Below are 17322 nucleotides of genomic sequence, written 5' to 3'. Positions count from 1 at the left end.
AAGACAACCACGGCCCCCCGGCCCCCCCCCCCCCTTCAAAAGTATCATTGCTACACTCTAAAGGACCATTTGGAGCATTTATGAAGTGTTTCATTAAGTTCCCTTTCATGCACAAACCTCATTTGCGCATCTATTAAAACAAAATACACAGAGTGGCATTTGTGCGAAGTATTTGAAGTTGGGATGTTATTTGGGGTTGTAATTGGACATCTTTCAACGGCATGTTTATTACAAACCATAAAGACACACATCCCCTATATCATATCGTTTACATGATATAGCATGCATATCCAGGTCAATCTATGTGTATATATATAGAATACTGTAGTGTGCTGTATCTATAAGGAGTGCAAAACGCGCCCAAAGCAGGCCGTAACACAGTGGACACTGACGCCATCTATCGATTCTTTTTAGGTAAAGCACCCCGACAACAGCTCATGGTGAGGGTCATTCATGCAGGCGAGGTGAAAACAAACCAATACACAAAGAATACGTCGATAAAAAAACAGTCTAATTTAAATTCTTAATTTAAATAAAAAACAATTCATCACTCTATTTCTAAGAGACTAAGAGGCTCATTCTTCTTCATTTGCAGGCAAGCTGCAGATGGTAGCATTATTTGGCAGGAAGTTCTGGTGCCAAAACGTTCAAACTGACCATAAAATGTCAATCTAAGACTCCGGCGGTTGGTGAGTTACGTGCATGAATATCCCCTACCGTTGGTTTTACTGATGTTTGAGCGATGACTGGGATTCGGGCAAATGTTGTGAGTCCACAAAATTGAAGTTAAGGCGACCAATGTTGGAGCAGCAAGCTGTTGTCATGTTGCTAAGGTGTTAGCGTCTTAGCTTCTAGAATTGCCCCAGTCACGTCAAGCAAAAGTGGGACAAGCATTAGGTAACACACATTGGTTGAAAAAAAAGTTGGATATAAAACACCAAAGTCTCATTTTAGCTGCAGTGGGGCAAGTTGGCTGGAGGCTGCTATGCTAGTTGGGATGTAATGAACAGGTGTGTCGTGGCTAATTAGTGTTGTGTGTCTATGTCGAGTTTCAAATATTGAGTTGTCAGTTATATAAGCGGTGAAAATACACCCATTTCCTGGCTAATTGTTTTCAAATCCCACTTTCAAACTTTTATAGCTTACTTCGTCTTTGCCCTATGCTCAAAAAGTTGCTTTCATTGGAAAGCAATTGTAAACACAGAAACAGTCAACATATAAGATGAATTATTTTCAATAAATCACAGATATGTCATTCAGATGATAATAATAGGCATTTGAAAAAAAATATCTTGCTGAGGGTTGTTTGTCAGCTGTACACTTCGGGATATATTTGGCATGTACTCAGTCGATACAAAAATGTTGACATTTTGGATGAACCAGTTGTGTTGTATTACGGTGGTGGAACTGGAACATGGAATGCAGCGGTCTGATTTCTATTTGGTTGCGTGTGCAAGTGTGTCGCCTGCCATGTGACCTGCAGTTACTGCTAATTGATTTTTCAGACCTCCTCACATCCACGATGAGTTTGGACAAACTTTTTCACCAAATTCTGCTGGCAGAACAACACTTCAGTGAGCAGTCTCAAAAGTTAAAAGAAGGTGAGTCATGTACTTTGCGGACTGCGGCTAAATGATTGCAATTGGCTCTTTTGCTAAACCAGGGGTGGGGAACTCCGGTTCCTCGAGAGCCACATCCTGCCTGTTTTGGATCTCTCCCTACTACAACACATCCGACTCAAATGATCATGATCGTTTCAGACTTCTACCGAGCATGCTGATGAGCTGATCATTTGAATCAGGTGTGTTGTAGGAGAGAGAGAGAGATGCAAAACAGGTAGGATGTGGCTCTCGAGGAACTGGAGTTCCCTACCACTGTGCTAAACGTTAGCCTGCTTAGTGTGTTACAGTCTGATAGCCAGATTTTTTTTTTTTTTTTTTTTTTTTAGTGTTTTGAAATATCTGAAGGCATAAAAATGCTTCAACCGTATCATATATCATGAATTTTTAGTACATCATAATATTGTTTAGTTTTCATGTTTTTCGCAGTGAAAGCAGCCATCATCAGATGCAACTCTCAAGTGAAAGCCGCCACAGAAAAGTACCAGAAGACCACTGAAGAACTTGAAGTGAAGGTGAGCAACACTCAACAAAATAAATGTACCCCATTTGTGTGCAAACAGCGCAAGGGCATCATTTCTGAGTGAGTCCAACACTGAACGGCATTAAGTGTGACTGGCAAAACTCAGGCCCATTGTGATTATTTTGGAAAGGGCTAATATCGACCAATAAAATTGGACGGCTGAAATTGGTTCGGTCCTAATAATATTTCAAACTCATTTGTTAGATTCCACAGGAAAAAAAATCGCAAATGGATGGCAGTTGACTGTTCTTTATTTCCCAGATGGGATCTTCATCCAGCCTGATTTTGTTTCATTTTACGAAATGTGATGAGGAACATAACCTACCAACAGTAACACGTGTTTCCGCTTGAAGAGGCAGTAAACACGAGTGTCAAGTGACGTGTCAGCAGAAGTCAGGCATATTGGCATGTATTGACCATCTGATCCACTTTATGATTTCAAACACTTCATCTCTCCAGTTCATTAGATAATCGCGGCAGCGGATCGATGACGAGATCAATGCCTAATTTCCAGCGGCTAACATTAGCCGGCGCTGGTAGCGCACGCATCAGATGCCACGTCTGACACCAGCTCGCTTGAGCAACTGCTTCCTGGGTGGTAGCGCCAGATCAGCAAATCTCCCAGTGCGATGTGCCTGAGCAACATTTGAGTCACGTGCGCGTGGCGTGCGCCTGTGAGTGAGTGAGTCTGCCTGACTCGTCACAAAATGAAAACAAAAGTGTTCACATCACGCCTGATGTACGGTGGTGGCATTCAAAGTAGCTGGCGTGGCCCAGTGACGCCGCATTCATCTGGGGTCCCCAAGGGTTTTGGGTCCACGGAGCCCTCACAGTGGAGAAAGTACCCACCTGCCCCCTCATAATTCAAATTAAGCCTATTAAAAATCACTACATGAATGCTGAATTTACGAGGATAAAGTTCAATATTTCCCCGCAGGATTTGTTGTATTGGCATGTTAAAGTCACATTTTAGAAGGTACATTTCAAACATACAACTTCAAACTTGTTATAGTGTTCGTTTGATCTGGAAACCATGCTATTTATTTGTTTATTTACTTACCGGTATTTATTTCATTAAAACATCACAACACCGTCACTGTGTTCTTGAAAAGTATCCCCTTTGTACTAAAAAAAAAACAAAAAGCGGCCAAAACGATCAATATTCTAAATGGAGCGGTCGGGAGGGGGGGGGGTGCCTTTACTCATGTAATGTCGTTGTTTCCAAAAAAATGAGTATTTGTGATGAAATGTCACAATCTTATCAAATCTTTTAATTGGCCCAAAGCAAAGGTAAGGAGGAGTGATTGGTTTCGAATAAGGCTGCAGATCACTATTTTAATCAACGGTGAATCTGTTGATGTTTTTGCAATTCGCACACACAATGTTGATCATTGTTTTCCCAAGTGAAAGCAAATGTTTTCAAATGCCTTATTTTGAAAAATAACAATCAGTCTCCTGAATATTTAGAGTTGAAAGGCTTCAATGAGAAGACAATTTGAAGTTAAATGCGGTCTCAAAACAATGAGCGATTATCAAAATAGTTGTCAATGAATTGTTGCACCAGTTTAGAATGTTTGTTGAATCGGTGCGCCTGTCACTATGGATAGGTCTGAACTTTTTTGGAAATGATACCAGATCCTTTTTTTTGCCTCCCCGGGCATTGGTGAACCCAAGTTTGAGAAGCACTGGCTTCCATGACGTCACGCCCTCCTGCATGACCGTATAAGCAGCGATAAACTTGCTGCCTTCGTGATGGACGCTAATAGTTGACCTGAGGAAACTTTGAAGAGCCTTTTGAAGAAACAACACTTGTCCTACCGGCTTCCTTTTGTGCAGAGCAGCGTAATCACACAGCGAGAGAAGATAAACACCGTCCCGTTGAGATACGATCGGACGGATACTTTGGCATCTTGTGTTTTTCGCAGTGACGGTATGCACTGCATTTAAAGCCGCCTGTCTTGTGAAAGTATATTCAGTAATATTCAACATTCAAAAGTTCACAGAAGGTCAAATGAAGTTCACACGCAAAGGTCATAGTGCATCTGAGGTAGATCCAGAAATGACACCCGAAAGTCCAATACGCCAACTTTTGGGGTGTAGTCGAGCTCGCTCTTGGCGCCACATCTGCCTTGTATTTGACCTTCGCAAGCGTTTTGCGCTTCAGGAGCAGCAGTTGTCTGCCGTGAGGCTGCAGCGGGACCTGATGAAGAAATGCGACGAGCAGATTTCCAAGCAAAGTGAGGATCTCCGCGGCGAGAAGGCTGGCCTCCAGCGACGTCTGGTGAGTTCCCGTCAAGGGGTCACGTGGCAGTAGCGGCGGCGCTCATGCCAATATGGTGTCTTTCCTGGTCTGACCTTACACTCCAGGCAAGGTTGAAGGCGGCGTTTAAAGACGAGGAGCAAGAATTCCTGCGGGACATCTCCAGCTTCAACTGTGATTTTAGTCTCCGCGGGGGCACAGAGGCCACCCATCAAACGCACGCCGAGGTCCTCAACCTGGACATGGAGGTGGACTCTTTGTACAAAGGTCATTAGGCACTCTACCTTATCACGTCATTTGACTTCATTGCTTGGAACGATGACTTGATTTTTTTTTTCCCCCTCTAAGTACATTGGTACCTTGACTAACAAGTGTAAATTGTTCTTTCACCGAGCTTGCAACTCAATATACTTCTCTTTCAAATCAATGTCATCACTTTAAATGCATTGAAATGCCATGAATCTGCTCCAGGATCCCCCAAACACAAAGGTTTTTATAACACAGTATTGTTAAAGGTAAATATGGAAAGAAATTAACTTGTTTCATGTGGTGTAATTAATCTGAAAGGCACACAAAATGCTATCAAGGAGCGTGGCCTACGTAATGTGCTGTCACAAGCTGCATAACACGCCGTTTGTTCCATTTAGTGCCTGCTCCATGATCCTTGCGAGGGTTTTCATTATGTCTTTATGTGTTTCACTGTTTGTCCCGATGAAGAAACAGCTAAAAGTGCATCGGCAACTTTTATGTCCTTTCCATTCACCGGAGTGTCGTCGTTGTCGTCTCAGAAGCTTGTTTGTGACTCATATTTTGGTCCGCAACACAAAGCAAAAAAATCGACAAAGCAACGGCTCGAAAGTTGAACGACTCACAAATCGGGACACTCGTAACTCAATGCCGTGACCGCAGTTCAAAGTGCGACTCTGCTGATGTGGCAGCGAACTTCGAGGAGATACTTTACACACAAGCGTGCGGAGCCCTCAAAGGACTATTTTTCAAAAACGTGACTGGTGAATTTAATTTCTGCTAAAAAAAACGACAACATGGGCACAATCATTTTCGCATTGTTTTGCCTATGACTAGAAAGGAGCCCTGCGGAATGCAATCGCGGACTCAATGGTGCAAAAATAGACATTTATTCATCCACATGATGGGAACTTTGAACCCAAGGTACTATATGTGGCAAATGACTTCCATGCTCGACTTGCCTCACCTGTGTAACTAGCAAGAAAAGAAAACTCCATGGGAGTGCAGTGGTATTTTTGGGGTGTTTTTTATTTTTTATTTTTTACTTTATTCGTAAAGAAAATATATTTATTTCTCTTATTTACGTGGAGGTTGATGAAAGAGTTACATGGGGAAAAACTGGGCGGAAAAAAAAAAGGTTTCGAAGCTTGTTTGCTATCAAGAATAATCAAATCAATACTACAAGGGAAGAAAAACATCCAACTTATTTAAAATGCACAATGTTTTCACTGAGAAACGACCAAAATGTTCTCAACCCTCATCTCAACATGTCCTCGTTGTGCCGTTTTTGTCCTGATAAATTCAGCAATGGAGGAGATGATCCAGAGGAACCGTCACATGAGCGACTTAGTGATGCAGAAGAAGAGTCTTCAGCTGGAACTGCAGGCCCTCAAAAGCATGCGCGCAGGTCAGGTCAACGAGCGCCGCGTCAGATGTCGAATCCAGCGTGTGTCCGACGTGTCCTCTCAAAACGATGTTTAGACTTGGAGGAGCAGCTGAGTGAGGCCAAAGAAATGACAGCGGCTCTGCTGGCCCAAAACCAGGCTGCCGGTCAGAAAGCTTTCACCGATGACACCGTAGTCACGTGAGTGCTCAAAAAGAAACTGACAATCTTTTTACTACTTTTAGTATCACCATAATGACCAACGTTATATTATTGTAGCATAGTAGGCTGTCCTCACCAAAAACAAGACTTTTTTTTCCCCAAGTAAGTATATTTAATGTTGTTAACCACTGTAACATTGTTCAGTGTTTAAACATTCACAACCGATAACTAAATCTGCGCTGAAAATAATGGTTCAATTCAAATGAATTGCATGAGGGTTACACTAAATTGTGCTTCGATAAATGTTTGAAACAAACACACAATTATAAACAATTAAATGTAATGTACTGCGCTTAAAAGTTGAATACAACTGAAGCGCGCTGAAAAAAAGGTACTGTACTTACGCTACCTTTACACCGGTATGACAGTTTAGAATCCAACAAATGTCGCATTTGGCACAGAATAAGCGTCAGACCAAGCAAGAGCTTCTTGGCGGCGGTATCAAAAATGTCATCAATTGCAGCCGTGTGTCAGAGGCTGTTTGGAGGCGTCCTGGTGTTCAAGTGATGTTTAATTGGCTGTGAAAGCGAGTCCTCGCTTCCTTCTCGGGGCGTTTGCTTCCTAATAAACGCCGGACCTCTCGCCAGCAGCCTGCTTGGCTCCTCTAACGTTAAATACGCTTAACAGCCACAGCTGCAAATCCATCTTTTTAGAGGCAAGTGCAATTAGGCTTTGCTACTGCTGCTGGCGTCCCGCTGGTCCCGGTCCTTTTCTAGCAATGTTAAAAAGCCTCTTTTGGCATCATTAACTTGTCGTTCTTTCAGTCGACATGCTAGCAGTGAGACAGCACCGTTGAGGCTGTCAGCTTTTTGACGCCCACTGAATGAGGCGGCGTTTAGGTTGGCGCTTTTAGCGATGACGCTTCGCAGCAGGCAACACGTGAGGAATTGTAATATAACATATTTGTTGTACAGTCACACGGTATGCCCCCCTCCCCCAATATTGTGGATTTTCAAGCAATTATTTCTGATTGGTTTTTACAGTAAAATCATCCTCGCCATATCACGGTTCACTTTTTGCGGGTGCAGATTTTTAAATATTGCACGGTACAGTTATTCATGTGCCAGTAAAATAAGCATCATTAGCTAACTGAATCGTGCCTATCACTGCTAAGTTAGAACCAATTGTAACCCATAACAGGCGGTATGGATAGAGGGAGGATTCTAAATTGACGTAGGTGCTCTTTCAATCACTTCATTAAACAAAAGGTAACATAATAAAGGGCAGTTGTGATGTCATTTTCAGTCGACAGACGTGACAAAATGGCCGCCCCCAGAGATGGCTAAAAACGGGTGGATTAACTCTTATTCCACAAATGCAATATTTATCACAATACCTTGTTTCGACTAGTGGGCTTATATCGAACATATTCTTGAAAAAAATGTTTGGATTGACTTCCTCTTTAAAAACCGATCACCCTGAATTCTAAAATAAAACGGGTTGTCTTTGGTAAAAAGATATTAAATGTGTGTATATACAGTATGATGCCAATATATGTAGGTAACATACACAAAGCTGGTGCGGTTAACCAGTGTGCTCCTTGCCATCACCACCGCGGCCTCACTCGCCTTCCGCAGCATCGAAAGCAGGAGGGCGGTTTATGGCGCTGCAGTTGTATGAAAGGTTTGGCCATGAATAAGAGTCAGAGGCAATGTTTCTTTTGTCCTAAATGGAGAACAAGTTCCGCGACGTGACGTGACGTGACTTGTCATGTGGACTTAGGTAGCTGGTGGCTGAATGGATGCGACGGCCGCTGCCTCTCCCAGCTCGAGGCTCCTTCTTCATTTCATTATGGACGGCAAATCAATGGACTTACAGGAAGGAAGGAAGGGCCTTTGTTATAGCTAAGACCTCTACCTTTTGTCCGCGTTTTACCATTGATTCATTTAAACGCAACACTCACTTTGTGTGTAATGAATACTTTTTGGACACGATGAAATAACGTTCTACATTTATGACATTGTGTACAATCAAGGTTATTCATATTGACATTCTTCTTTGCATTCGTTGTTCAAATGTGACTTTAGAATATGTGACTGCATTATTGCTACATTTGCATCTTCTTAGTGTATTTTAACGTCTGTAACACTTGATCGTCACTGCCAATACAGTAATTCACACATCGCGCTAATAAATATCACTGTTGCATATTTAGGACTGTTTATTATTTACCATATACCAACTTGCAACATCTTGTTTTCTTTCTTTCTTCGATTCAATTGTAATGTTTTTTTAATCTCCACACTGCTACTTCTTGTTTTTCTTTGAACCTTTTTGGTTGCAATTTGTGTGTAGTTGTGTGAAATCAGTCAGTTTGCATCTATTACGCCCCGCTTAAGGATTATTTCAGTAAACGATTAATGTTTTAATTTCCTTCCCTTTATTAAAACAAGGACATTGTTTCTAATTTTACTGTTGAGAGCTGAAATGCTGAGGATTTGAACAATTGTAAACTAAACAAGGTCTCCAAATGATTAATCGAGTATCACAATAATTAGCAATGAATTTGACAATGAATTGTTGTCGATTTCATCGTTGCACCTCTAGTATCTATCGTATCCATGGTATCGTATCTACTGTAATGTATCAGTCGCACTTAGTGTATCGTACCTACTGTATCTTATCCATTGTACCTACTGTCGCCCGTGTAACGTATCACTGGTGCTACTCTAACCCTTTTTCACGCGATTGGCTTTTGTCGACCCCCACCCACCCCAGCGCTGACCCTAAATCATGATTGTGCTTAGCGTGTCCTGTTCATCCATCAGCCTCATTAAAAGCGGGCCCTTCATTACCCCCCCGGCCTTATTGGCCCCCCAGGAAGTGCTGAGGATGTGCCTCGGCTCATTCTTCCGATCACCAGCCATCAATCCAGCCCCAGGCCCGTCCGCGCTGTCTCTTTAAGAGGCATATTTAACTCCCCGCGTATCGACTGGTGGAAATTGAATGCGTGTCCATTTGAATGAGTGCTGGAGTCGTTCAAAAAGTGTTCAGTGTGCACATTGTTCCCCCCTCACAAAAGCGTACGAGGCACAGGACGGAGGATTTAGAGCTTGCCGCTTACACGAGACACAAATGTTATAAACAATGGCAAATGGCAATCTTGAGCGTTTGGGTGTTATTCCGCAGAACACAACAATGCCCCTGCAAAAATGTTATTTTATGGCCTATAAAAGTAAACACAAGCGCTGCCCTTTGCAAAAATGTAATTTTGTCCAAGTGTTTCATTACTTTCCAATTGAAGAGATGGAGGTGCGTAATGTGCTTTTGAACCTTCAAACATCTGCTATGGAGTGAAATACAAAAAAAAAAAAAAAAATTAAAGGAAAGCAATCACACTTTTTGTAGTTACAAAGGGTCAGCTTTCTTTTTCATTTCCAGCATTTCATAGGGATGTCATGAGATTCAATGCAAGAACCAGCTGTACTACATTAGAAGATTGTAATGTTCTCTTTTGATTGGCACTCTAATCGGGCTATTCAGTTAAACACATCTTTATTCTTGTGCTTAAAGTCTCATGTAGCTAAAGTAAGATAAGAAAAATACTGTCATCTTCTTAAAGACCCTGTCAAGTAAATACAGGGATTTGTTTCCAAATACATTTGAAGGTAATTACTCAAAGTGTGTAGACTCAGAACCCGGTCGAACTCAGTAGTGGAGCTGTAGCGTTAAACTGCCTTTCAGCATTTCATTTTTTTTTTTCTTTTGTACGAAAACCGATTTAATTGTACTTGTGTGTAGATAACATTTATATATATAAAAAAAGTCCTTAAATGGATATAAAAAGTAGGGCAGATGAGATACGAGCTTCCGCTATAGGTGAGTTTTTCAGAAAATAGCATAGCAGAGGGTAGGTTCCACAGAAAAACAAAATGTTACTCCAGGAAGTTTTCTTTCTCCATAATTGTTCTTTTGAATTGGCATCAAACTAACTCCATTTTGCTTGGCCAGGATGAGGAAGGAGCTGGAGATGCACCAAGAAGGAGATATGGAGCTGCTACTGGAGACCCTCAAGATGGAAGTCCAACACCTCCAGAACGTACGTACTCATGTCATGCCATCACTAGTCTGTGATAATAGCCAAGATCGAGCTAGCACAATGAGGCGCCGATTGCAACACGTCACGTTACACCACGCCAGGGTTTTTTTTAGACTGGTAGTCATGTAGTTCTTCGGTTGTGTTTCTCGTAGAAGGTGGACAGCTGCAAAGGTGGAGAGCAGCCTTAGAAGCAGCACTTTGTTGTTCTTGTTTGCGGAAGGAAGAAATTTAAGAGACGGGTTGACGTGCTGGCACAATGAATTGCGAGCCCTACCCCAAATGTTTGCTTTAGTTGAGTGTGACAAGGCTTTGCTCATTGCTAGCATAATGAGATGAACGCAGATGGAATATAGTCAAATTGTTGTGTTCCTGTTCATAAAAATGTTCAAACTACTTTATGAAACCAACAGCATACTGTTTACTGTATGCTGATTATTTTTTTTCCTGTGCTAACTTGATCATACACACCAATTATTAATTTGATTTTGAACCATATTCCTTTCTGACAAAAGTCAGCAAACGCACAATTATCAGATGTCTCTAAAAGATGATCCTGAGTGATTATCTTGTTTCAAGTATTTTTTTTTGCTAGGACATCGGTCCTGCCGACAATTGTAATTGTCAACCCCGTTCAATATTTGCAATGTCAAATCCTCAATACTGAGTTGGACCTCACCACAGACTGCGGCAAAGTGTGCAATGCAGTCACTAGTTGACAACACGTGCCGTTTTTTCCGAATTTGATTCACCCTGGTCAATGCTTTATCCTTAGTCTTTAAATTCTCCACATTTACTGAAGGTCTTCAGTTTGATTAAAATGGCCCCTCAACTGTCTTGAAAGTGACTTGTGTCAATCTGTACATAGAGTAGAAATAAAAGCTGAGATTTTGGCAGTGTTGATCCAGTCCTTGCAGTAAGTGATGCCATGCTGTCCTCTAGTGTGCAGCGTGTGCAATGGCTGTTCATTTCCCAAGTAGCAGTCACATTCCCCTGCACCCAACATGAGGCCGATCACTAAAGGAACTTGAACAAATGCCTGTAATGCATGCAGGAGTAGCATCAATAGAATTTTACTCAACACTATAGGAAAGTTAGTTGAGCTCAAACTTTCTTGCTGTGTGTAATAGTCAACATGTCATGGTTAAACTCAAACAGTTAGATGCACAACTTTCTAAATTTTCACAAATTAGAACAGTTTCTTTTGTGGATAAATGGCTCAAGACACTGTGGGTTGGATTGGAACCTCATCGGATTTGCATTCCAGGTGTCTTGAAAAGGTTAGTACGGCACACGTGGTGCCACAAATACATCTACACACAGGGTGCTACATTGCGCCTTTGGGGTGAGCCATGCGGTGGCCCTGCTTGAACGACACTGGCACCAGTCTACTCACGATATACGCCACGTTTCAATGATTAGGTCATATTTAAAAATGTTTGGACTATATTATTTCAGCAAGGTGTTCACAGCCATTCAATTTGTTACATTACCAAATAAACTTGCTCCATCGTAGCGGTAACTAAAATTTGCAAAAATGAAGCACTGTATACTTTGTGAAATTTACTGAAGGTTTTAATGCTCATCCACACAACAGGCAGAGTGACTTTATGTCTCCGTCGACATCGTCATGATTCTTGAGCTCCTCCTCAAAATCTTGAATGACGTCACTCTTTGTTTGATTGCTCCCCTTGTGGGTCAGGCAGTCCTCATCTTTGGCAAAGTAAGCCTTCTCTGTCCCGGCCACTTGAAGAGTTGCTTCTACAGGTAGCAGAGATGTGACAATGGACATAGGAAGATGTGTCAGTATTGTTGTTTGGTCATTAGCATAATTTTCAAAATTGGAACGTGACATAACCACATGCAGTATGTAAACAGTGACTCTGCCCCAAAATAAGGTTGCTTCATTGTCACACTCACCATTGCAAACCGCTAGCTTGTTTCCTCCAACGTACTGACTGCTCCACGTGTAAGTCGTCGCCGGGCCGCACTCTTCAAACACTCTGCCTTTTCTCAGGAAGGCAAAGTCGTAACCCTGGGGGAGGTGAGCACAACCTCGTTTGGTTTGTCAGCGTCACTCAGTAGTCCTCCTGCTTATGTGTGACGCTTACATGGTTGCACAGCGGCTTGCAGAAGCGCCTGTCAGCCACAGTAGCGCATAACAAGCCTCCGTTTTTGGGAACTTCGGGCTGCGGGCATTTCACGGGCAGTCCTCCTTGGCAGTCTGAATGTTAGCGGCACTTTTAGTAAGTCAGGTTTGTCAAACTTTGTGCAACAAATGTCATGGGGAGGTTTTATAGATTGTGAGTAGCGTATCCGTCCATGTCCTACAACATTTCTACATCAAATCATTGTCTGGCCACCAGTCCCATTTGTCTGTCAGGGCACAAAGACAAACTCGTTCATTGTCCTATGGACAATTTAGAAGTTGAAGTGAAGTCAACTTGTTTTTGTACGTGAGCGAGAAAAACCCTGTGGACGAGATTTTCATTCCAAACCTCAGAAGTGTGAACGATCTTACCGCTCAGCTGGTGTGTGTGCAGCATCTTAGTCAGATTCCTCATGGAGACCAGCAGGGCCGCTCTCTGCTGTGAGGTCCAATTGGCCTGTATGCTGCACTCTACTGCCACCTGGTGGAGAATATCAGAAATACATTTTGACCATCTTTTGCATCAGCCTGATTAACTACTGTACAACATGTTCCAGTGAAAACCCCAGGAACTACAAAAACCAAAAAAGGTTCCTGGAACTTCCTTAACAACTGACAGATATTACACGTTCGAAGTACCCGGAGATCAGCCGTTAGGTCCTCCAGCCGTTGAGAGCTGCAGTTCTTTGTTTGAACGTCCTCTTGATGCGAGCAGGGTAGCACTGCTCAAAATAATAAAATAAGCAAACTTTTGTCTCATCCCAAACATACAGCTTCCTTCTGGTAACATTACCTGCTAGCAAGCAGAGACAAGCCAAAATTCCTTTCAGTGTCATCTTTGTTGTCCAGCACAGCTACAAACAAACAGTGGCAGTGAAATTATTGACTCAGCCTTTGGGAGCAAAGTTTACAGGATTGGCCAATAGTCCATTTCAAAACATCTAGTTGGTGCCTTACTCAATAGAGATTGAAATGACAAAAGGTTCTTAAAAGGAGAGAATAATTTGTGGTACCTTTTGTGAACTGCCTTCCGAGCACACCTGAACATTAATCAGGCTGAGAAGGCAGTGCAAGTAACTGCACTAACAGTACACCTGCAATGTTGTAGAGCTTTCTGGAACTTTTGTTAGGTCTACTCTCGATAAAAATCTACTCAAAGAAAAATGACTGCCAGATTTCATTCCGCAAATTGAAGTTGACCATGGGGTCTGAATCGTCACATTTCAGGGTTTTTTTGTCTTGTCTTTTTCATCTCAGGCATATTTATCCAATTTCATGTTGCAAAGTCAAACTGTCTTTTGGGGTTGTTATTTTCATCTCAGCTAGCAAAGGGTGTGGAGTGGACTACCACAGCAAATTTAGCAAGGAACAAACAAAAGCCTACATTCAAAATCAAACCTACACAAGGAATGAAACACAAAAAACAGAAAGTCACAGTAGTACTTACATTTAACACGCTAGTCAGACTACCAGCTGACATTACTGACAAGTACATGAACAAACAGCATAAGACACAAGAAATGATCTGTTGCCTTCTTGTGCCTTTGGCTGAACCTAAATACTCATCTGATGACAATTGGATACAGGTGTGGTGCCCAAGACTCTGCCCAACAACACTCAGGTTGAGGTTTGGAAAAACACAAACACAAATTGATTCCACGATGGCTTTTGACACACCACAGTAAAACATTGCCAAGTATGTATTATTTATTGTTTGTAAAGTGCTCTAGCTGTTATGAAATGCGCTATATAAATAGAATAGAATTGTATTGTTTTGTATTGTACTGGTCCTGGAAAAATGTACACATTTTTTTCTAGGAGCTTTTTTATGCTAACATGAAACTGTTTGAGCCACACACACACACACACACACAAAAAAACAAAATCCGCTTAAAGCCTACGGTAGCTGGAATATGGCCCACTGTGTCGTTGCAGGGCTTTTCCACGCTGCAACACCGAGGCATTCTAAAGCGGCAAAGCCTACGCAAAGCTGGATGTCCAGTCAAACTTAAAGGCAGATGATTTGTTTTTAAATACATTTCATATGTTAAGATAAGTGATGAAAACATGTGCAAAGACTAAGAACAATTTAGTGCTGAATTCTTGAGCTATAGCAATGAACTTTGCAATCAAACAGTTTCAGTTGCCTGCATTTTTTGGGGCAGGGCTAAAACAAAGCCCAAGTCCACACTTGGACTTTCTGGCATGAGTCGCCCCCCTCACCCCCCCCCCCCCCCCACCCCCAAGCCCCGCCACGGATGGATTAATTCTTGTTCCACAGATGCAATATTCATCAGCATGCCTTGTTTCAATTAGTGGGCCTGCATAGAACATATCCTTGAAAAGAAATGTTTGGGTTGACTTCTCCTTTAAGGATTACAGTTTGCGTGAACTAGCAGTGTTAGGCTATTAGCTAATGATGTTTACCCTAATGGAGATGTGCAGTTCAGAAACTGTACTGCACTGTACGTGGGCGTCACGATAATGATACGCCCTCTGGCGAGGTCTTCTTTCAGCCTGAAAAAAGGTTCCGCGATGTGCATCCTGCTCTGAGCCAATGTTGTCGCTGCTAGCCCACGTTTTTAGCACAGGCCCGCTAACAGCGCCGAGTGAGCCTGCTTTCAAGCCATATGTCAGCATGAAAGCAAACATCTCCGCCGTGAAGCAGTGTCGGTCGCAGCACGGCGCCGGCAAGCGCGTGAATAATAGAAGGTGATGTGATCCATTATGGATGCGTGACAATCAGCAGCCGCATGAATAATTGAGTCTTGTAGCAGAAATGATTGAGCTCGTTAACGCGCACAATTGTCTCTTTGCGTTTGATTCCAGCTGCCCCGGAGACTTGTCATCGTTTCCTCTGCACCGCCATTGAACTCTTTGCCTTTGCTTTTCAGCTCTCCCGCTTTGTGCTGGCATGTTTGTTTTTCCGCAACTTTTATCCCGTCAAATCAGAGTGAAGTGCTGTGTGCTGTGATATGGCAGTTACAGCCGGCGCCGTTAGTTTAGAAGCCATTCATGGCGACATGAGACGGCTCCGTGTGTGGTGTGTGTTTGTGGACACACAACATTGGTGGAAAAATATTTTGCAGATTTTTTGTTTTTAATCTTTTTTTTTTTTTTAAACTTTTTGGTTTGTTTTTTGGGGGGAGTCAACCCTCATTTTTTTGTGGAAAAAGCTTATTGGCCCTTATGTCAACATTATTTTTTGGGTAAAAAAATGTCTGCAGTTACCATAGGCATCAATTATTTGTGTATTTTTGCTATTCGGGGCGAGAGTCCCCCGTGAATAGTGGCAGTTCCACTGTGAGTGTGAGAAAATTGACTTACGAGCTTGGCCATGGAACAAATTCCAATTCTGAAGTCAAAGTAGCAGTGCAAATGTGAGCTTAGCTCCACCGCGTTGGAAGCCTCATAGGAAATGCGGAGGACGCCAGGCTACCCGATGCAAGCTAGCGAGCCTGCGGGCCAAATTTATGAACAGCTAATAACACCAATTAGCTTGTTTTAATGACTTTTGTGCGTTTGTCTGTGTCGTAAACACATTTTACAGCCCTGCTCAGAGCTTTTTTTGAAAACAAACGCGGGAATGTGTTTAGGCACGCTTTTAATTCACAACATGGCTCCATCTCCCGCTGTGAGCCATCAAACAGCTTCAGCGTGGCGGGAAGCAGGACCGCCGAACTTTAGTGCTTTACGTTGTTTAATTAACGAGGACGCACGGAGGTGCGATGACGTCGGGCCTCACAAACCAGCAGTTAAGAGCCAGTTTGTATTTTAAAATGAGGCATATTACGCATTTTGCTGTCACACTTTCCCAGCTGTCTGAATAACATTCTATATCTTTGGCATGCTTTTAAGGTGAGATAAGAGATACATCCAGTTTGAATTCATTTTTTGATTAATAGTTAAACTGCTTCATTGTAAATAATAAAACATATTATTAAAACAAATACTTATACATTCAGTGTTCTTTATTTCATCACGTCTCTTGTATTTAATATGACAGTAAAATCTAATATGTAATTGATTATTTAAATGTTCATATGTATATATAAAATGATGCCACCACCCGACCTGTGCTAGGCCAGTGACAGATTGCGCCCTGAATGGATTGTTTCCATTCAGGAAAGGAAAAAAAAAACGAGTCATCCGAAAATAGTTGGTGTGCAACATTAATGACTAGGACTAAATAATCCAGATGAGTGTGCGGTGAATTACGAGCACGTCGTCTTCACAGCAGATGGCGCAAGCTATTAATTGATCAAATATTTACTAGATGCAAATGGCTTGGCATTCCCTTGTTTGCCACCTGTCCTCATAGACTTTTTCCCTGCAAGCCTCCTCAGCGTACGTGACTTCCTGCTGTCGAGCTACTGCGCAGTTCTTTCATTGTTACTGCAGTCTTTATTCATACATATCGTGCATTCTCTTCACTAAAGCAGGGATGACCAAACATTTACACCCAAAAACCAATAAACATGTACGTTAGTTGAAATAAATACAAAAATAAAAAGAGATATGAAAATAAGAAAACCTACGTAATGCATAGTCATGTTTGGACGCCCGTAGAGCTACCCATTCGCTGATTGGGTTTGTGGGGCGGGCGGAGCCAACTCAGATTTTTCATGGAAAATGCTTATTGGTGCTTTAACAGTGTTTTGTTTTTTTTCAAGAATTTATTGAGTTTATTTTCACTAATGTATTTATTATGACCGCCAATTATACTGTTCGTGGATTTTCACTATTTGCATTCCAGACATATTTTTTGACACGCCATCGCACACTTCCCCACCTTGAAGCCCCCCGTCGGCATTATGCTTGCTCGTCCATGAATAGCATGCACTCGTGCTAAATGGTCTGTTATGGAAAAAAGCTTGTGGGCC

General features: G+C 42.1%; 2 protein-coding genes across 7 annotated transcripts in view; one reads left to right on the top strand and one right to left on the bottom strand.

The window, feature by feature from the left end:
• The first annotated feature begins 380 nt into the window (after positions 1-380).
• The window catches only part of LOC147140261 (coiled-coil domain-containing protein 172-like), a 59407-nt gene continuing 42465 nt past the window's right edge, over positions 381-17322 (top strand). Inside the window, exons 1-10 of one of the 6 annotated variants that reach the window (XM_086044931.1) lie at positions 381-440; positions 596-689; positions 1506-1601; positions 2049-2134; positions 4307-4423; positions 4510-4669; positions 5955-6056; positions 6131-6233; positions 10206-10293; positions 10446-11153. In XM_086044931.1, the coding sequence (XP_085901057.1) occupies positions 1523-1601; positions 2049-2134; positions 4307-4423; positions 4510-4669; positions 5955-6056; positions 6131-6233; positions 10206-10293; positions 10446-10481 (771 nt within the window). In that variant the 5' untranslated portion in view covers positions 381-440; positions 596-689; positions 1506-1522 and the 3' untranslated portion in view covers positions 10482-11153. The other 5 variants (XM_086044930.1, XM_086044932.1, XM_086044927.1 and 2 more) reach the window with 5 other exon arrangements.
• On the bottom strand, positions 11844-14047 carry LOC147140262 (uncharacterized). The gene is made up of 7 exons (XM_086045152.1): positions 13887-14047; positions 13233-13293; positions 13079-13161; positions 12812-12920; positions 12402-12514; positions 12211-12325; positions 11844-12051 (listed from the first exon to the last, which is right to left on the bottom strand). Exons 1-7 carry the CDS (start codon positions 13932-13934, stop codon positions 11873-11875), a joined length of 708 nt encoding a protein of 235 aa, XP_085901278.1. The 5' UTR covers positions 13935-14047; the 3' UTR covers positions 11844-11872.

This window comes from Filicampus tigris, chromosome 11 (genome assembly GCF_054856515.1).
Source record: "Filicampus tigris isolate MCC_2025a chromosome 11, RoL_Ftig_1.0, whole genome shotgun sequence".
NCBI lineage: Eukaryota > Metazoa > Chordata > Actinopteri > Syngnathiformes > Syngnathidae > Filicampus > Filicampus tigris.
This window is presented reverse-complemented; position numbering and strand designations above follow the sequence as displayed.

Bases quoted from the DNA above. Each gene is read 5' to 3' on its own strand.
- LOC147140262 (XM_086045152.1), bottom strand. From the start codon at position 13,934: ATGTACTTGTCAGTAATGTCAGCTGGTAGTCTGACTAGCGTGTTAAAT. The intron at 12,326-12,401 runs GTAAGCGTCACA...CACCTCCCCCAG, and splicing joins GCAAGCCGCTGTGCAACCAT to GGTTACGACTTTGCCTTCCT. The intron at 12,052-12,210 runs GTGAGTGTGACA...TGCTACCTGTAG, and splicing joins CAAGCTAGCGGTTTGCAATG to AAGCAACTCTTCAAGTGGCC.